Below are 4703 nucleotides of genomic sequence, written 5' to 3'. Positions count from 1 at the left end.
AGTAAGAAGTAGGAAACAGAGGTGTAGAGGCACACACAGGGAGAAAGGTCCCCATTGGAACCTGAATTTGTCAGAGGTAGGAGTGGGTCAGTGGTTACGTTCCACACTCCCCGGCTAGGCTAGGCGTTCTCTGCAACCTGTTACCCTCTAATAACCTCGAGAGGTCATAGAGGGGAAAGGTTTGGATAAAGTTTTAAAAATAAGATCTACGTTTTTAGGATTTAAGGGAAAGAGTAAGAACTAAAATGTATAGGTGAAGAGGCACAACGTATCTACGTTAATGCACTCTTATTAGATTATTTTATTTTATCACTATAAGCTTTATCAAAAAGGAAGATCTTAAGCGCACTCTTAAAAACGGATAGGCTGTGGAGCTTGATAAGAAAAGGCTCTGGCTCCCATTGTACTTTTAGAGACTAGGAACAACCAACAACCCTGCATTCTTGGAACGCAATGCACATGGATTAACATCGATTTAATACATTAATGTAGCCTTTTTTTCTGCTAAAAGAGGTGTCGACCAGCTGGGGCAACAAGAAAATCGGCGTAATCGAGTGTGACTATTAAAAAATAAATCACTATTATATTAATATTGACAATAACAACCGACCGTCGGGGTAACATTTACTTGGCATTTCCGGGTATATCTCCACTGGTTGGGCCATGTTAACAATACCGTGTAACTGTCACGTTTGAAGGGACGAAATCGTGACATCTTCACGTCTCCTAGCATGGTAAATCGTTACATGTTCACGTCTTGCCGTGATACCGGGTTGGTTAAATGACATCATAGCATTCCTTTCTCTGATAATCATCATTTCCATTGCAGGATAGAGAGTCAATAATTTGGATGTCCAGTGGGAGGGAGTTCAAGAAGCGGGATGCAGAGCAGCTGAAGGCTCTTGACCCCAGGGTGTTTCAGTGGAAGGGAAGCAGAAGAACTAAGAGTGATGGTGGGTGTGTTGATGTGCAGGAGGTCGGAGAGGTATAGAGGAGTGACGTCGTGGATAGCCTTAACGGTGTCAGGAATGGGGGGAAATCAGTACCCAAATGCAAATTGCTCTAATCGCTCAAATTTCACCACGGCTGTCAGCGCGTCATTCAAACAGGACGTGCTGGCAAGGGGGCGGGGCTCATCTCCATGTAAATAATATGGTAGATACCAACTACTAAATGAACATATTTTACCGTGATGTAATTGTAATACACGTTTCAAAATGATGCCGGAACGACTACATACTGGTTAGTAAAAACCATGAATTAATGCTTTGACAAAAGGCACTTGTGAGGGCATCTTGTCAAATCGTGTCATCTTTGTCTTTACTTTGTGTGATCACCGGTACCATCTGGCAATTTTCGCCTCACGAAGACAATACGAAGGAAACAAGAAGCAAGGAAGGCAACACGACTATATGAACAATGACAACAATGCTGTCGTTAGCCATCGTATTTCGACGACATTGCATTTATTGGACAACAAAATTATGCAAACATATTGGGTGGTTTTGGCGCAGTGGTTAGAGCGTTGGTCATCAGATCAAGGGGCGTTGGTGAACTCCAGTTCGAATCCCGCCTCGGCCGCCACTGCGTCAGGCCGTTGTGTCCTTGGGCAAGACACTTTACCCGCATTTGCTCCTGTGGGTAATGTCCGCAGTAATGACTCTTACACACTCCTCTGTACCTCTCCGACCTCCACCCACATTCACACCCATCCGCACACTCAGATCTTCTGCTTCCTTCAGCCGCTCTGCACCGCTCTGCACCCCGCCTCTGGAACTCCCTCCCACCTGACATCCGCAACACTGACTCTCTCCCCATTTTCAAATCACGCCTCAAAACATATCTCTTCACACTCGCATATCCACCCTGATCATTATCCATCACACATCCTCTGTTTTATTTATTTGATTTGTTGCATTGTCTTGTTTATGTTTCTTATGCTGGTGTTAGGTATTGTGTATCTTGTTTTTTATGTGTTTGTACGGCGACCTTGAGAGCCTTGAAAGGCGCCTATATAAAATAAATGAATTATTATTATTATTATTAATGTGTAAAGCGCTTTGAGCACCTGTAAAAGTGCTCTAATAAAACATGTAATGCATTATTATTATTATATTATGTAAATAACCCAACTTGTGTTCTGTGAAACTGAAAAGGATATTACATTGTTTTTGTTACTTTCGTTGCAGTTGTATGTCTTAAATGTAATTTAGGTTAACTTCCTGTTTTATTTAGATGCTTTTATTTTGAAGGCGAATTTACGCTGTTGACAGGAAGTTGTTGTTGCTATGGAAACAACCTAACGGAGATAAGTAATATCTTCTAATCTACATAAAAAAACGGAGAAAGTAAAGAATAAAGTGTATGTTTAAATGTTAGCACCCCCCGAAGAGGCACAAGCTCTTACGTTGAGTCTGGATACATTCTAAATCATCAGTAAAGTCTAGGACCATATTTGTGTGTGTGGTTCGGGTGCCATTATGTGGCCTTCTGTAGGCATCGTACTTGCTTCGGCTGTTGCTTGGCTGTTAACCAACTTCAGGGCCATCTTCGTGCGAAATTCACAATTCCATATTCGTGTGTCCATCTGGTGTCAATTTCGGGACAGTGTGACAGGGGCTTAAACATTGTTTCTAACGGGATCAGAGTAAAATGCTTTTGTTTAGTTACACAAAAAGGTAATAAGTAACACCAGTGTGATTTTGATGAGATTATGACCATCCTGGCAAGAATTACTGGAGGGTGCCAAATCCGGCAGCAATACCACCAGCTCTGCCAGATTTAGAAGCCCCCCTGCCATTTAATACACCATGAATCCAGAGTAAATTGATTTTGTATGGTTAAACATGAAGGTAATAACTAACACCAGGGTCATTTTTGTGAGAGGATGACCGTCCTGGCCAATGTTAGTGGGGGAGTGCCAAATCCGGCAGCCATTACATCTGATGCATGGAAGCAAATGATGAAGACTGAGATGAAGATGACTGCAGAAAACAAAGTAGAGTTTAGGGATTTCAGTCTTAGCTAGAGAGAAAGTAGGGCAAGACAGAAGAGAAGAGATATATCAGCTGTAGAACAGAGAGCTTTGCCAGAACACAGCAGCTTCTCAACACGTCTCTCTGCAGATGGAGACTTCCCAAATGGTTGAACTCTGCTTTCCACAACTCTTCAACAAATCCTGCAGGAAGCCTACGACAGCTCAGTCAGATGTCCTGCTTGGTTACATCCTGCTGTCCTTCATCGCTCTGATCACTGCAGCTCTCAACCTGCTGGTCATCATCTCTATCTCCCACTTCAGGCACAGACAAACTTTCAGCTTAAACTTATATATGTTAATGATTGAAAAGTAACATGATTTAGCAACGCATATCCTTTTAATTAATGTTTCAGATAATAAATGTTCTGTTTTAAATGATAACATATTCAAACCTGTCGTTGTGTGTCAAAATAGTTAAAGCAGGCACTCCACAACAAATGCATATCCATTCAATTCTTTTTTGTGTTTTACTGCTGTTTGTTGTTACAAGCTATTGTTGATAATCTTATTTATGATGATATTCTTCCTTTCCAGGCAGCTCCACACCCCCACTAACCTCCTCATCCTCTCCCTGGCTGTCTCAGACTTCCTTGTGGGCCTCATTTTGATGCCTGTTAAAATCATTTCAACAGAGGCTTGCTGGTACTTGGGTGACCTGACGTGTGCTCTGTATTTAATTGTTACTTTTGTCATTACCTCTTCTACGGTTGGAAACATGGTGCTCATATCCATTGATCGTTATTTTGCTATATGTGACCCTCTACATTACACCATCAGAGTAACTCTCAACAGAACAAAAATCTGCATCTGTCTTTGTTGGATTGGCTCTGTTATCTATAATTGTCTTATTTTAAAGGACTTTCTGAGACAACCTGATTCACAGAATTCTTGCCATGGAGAGTGTTTATTTGTTACTGATAATATCACAGGAGCTGTTGACTTTGTCGTTACCTTTATTGCCCCCATTACTGTTATCATAGTTCTGTATATGAGAGTGTTTGTGGTGGCTGTGTCTCAGGCTCGAGCCATGCGATCTCATGTTATCGCTGTCACTATGCAACGTTCAGTTGGTGCAACTGTTAAGAAATCTGAGATGAAAGCAGCCAGGACTCTTGGTGTTGTTGTCCTTGTGTTTCTAATATGTTTTTTTCCATATTACACTCCATCCCTTATAGGTGAGGATATTGAAAATAGTAGTTCAACCTCACCCATTCTACTCTGGTTGCTGTATTTTAACTCTTGTCTGAACCCATTGATTTATGCCTCGTTATACCCCTGGTTTAGAAAATCTATCAAGCTCATTGTTACCCTTAAGATAGTTCAGTCTTACTCGTGTGATTCTAAAATACTGTAATGACGGGCTGGGGTTGAGATACATTCTAAAAAACCTCTGTTCAGATGGACATATTGTTGCTATTGTTGCTGAGTCAGAATGCAATGTGTAATGGCTGAAGAAAGATTAGACATTATTTAATGTAGTGAAACATATGTAACTAAAATATATTAAATAATTTGATACAAAATACAATTTGAAAATATTACATTGTGTGGAAGAAGTAGTAGTTTTTAACCTGTGTGGACTTCAGCTTGACCAGTATTCTGGTAATGATATGTTCAATTGTTAATTTTGTAAACAGTATGCAGTACAGACTGATTGAGTATGTCG

The 4703-nt window shown here is 40.8% G+C and overlaps 1 protein-coding gene across 1 annotated transcript; it reads left to right on the top strand.

The window, feature by feature from the left end:
• The first annotated feature begins 3125 nt into the window (after positions 1–3125).
• LOC117536562 (trace amine-associated receptor 3-like) lies at positions 3126–4391 on the top strand. The gene is made up of 2 exons (XM_034201487.1): positions 3126–3298; positions 3572–4391. Exons 1-2 carry the CDS (start codon positions 3126–3128, stop codon positions 4389–4391), a joined length of 993 nt encoding a protein of 330 aa, XP_034057378.1.
• Positions 4392–4703: the final 312 nt, after the last annotated feature.

This window comes from Gymnodraco acuticeps, unplaced genomic scaffold (assembly GCF_902827175.1).
Source record: "Gymnodraco acuticeps unplaced genomic scaffold, fGymAcu1.1, whole genome shotgun sequence".
Lineage (NCBI taxonomy): Eukaryota > Metazoa > Chordata > Actinopteri > Perciformes > Bathydraconidae > Gymnodraco > Gymnodraco acuticeps.
The sequence above is the reverse complement of the archived record's forward strand: the minus strand, read 5'-3'. Positions and strand labels throughout refer to the sequence as shown.

Coding starts and splice junctions, on each gene's coding strand:
- LOC117536562 (XM_034201487.1), top strand. CDS start 3,126: ATGGAGACTTCCCAAATGGTTGAACTCTGCTTTCCACAACTCTTCAAC. Junction 3,299..3,571: donor ATCTCTATCTCCCACTTCAG/GCACAGACAAAC, acceptor CTTCCTTTCCAG/GCAGCTCCACACCCCCACTA.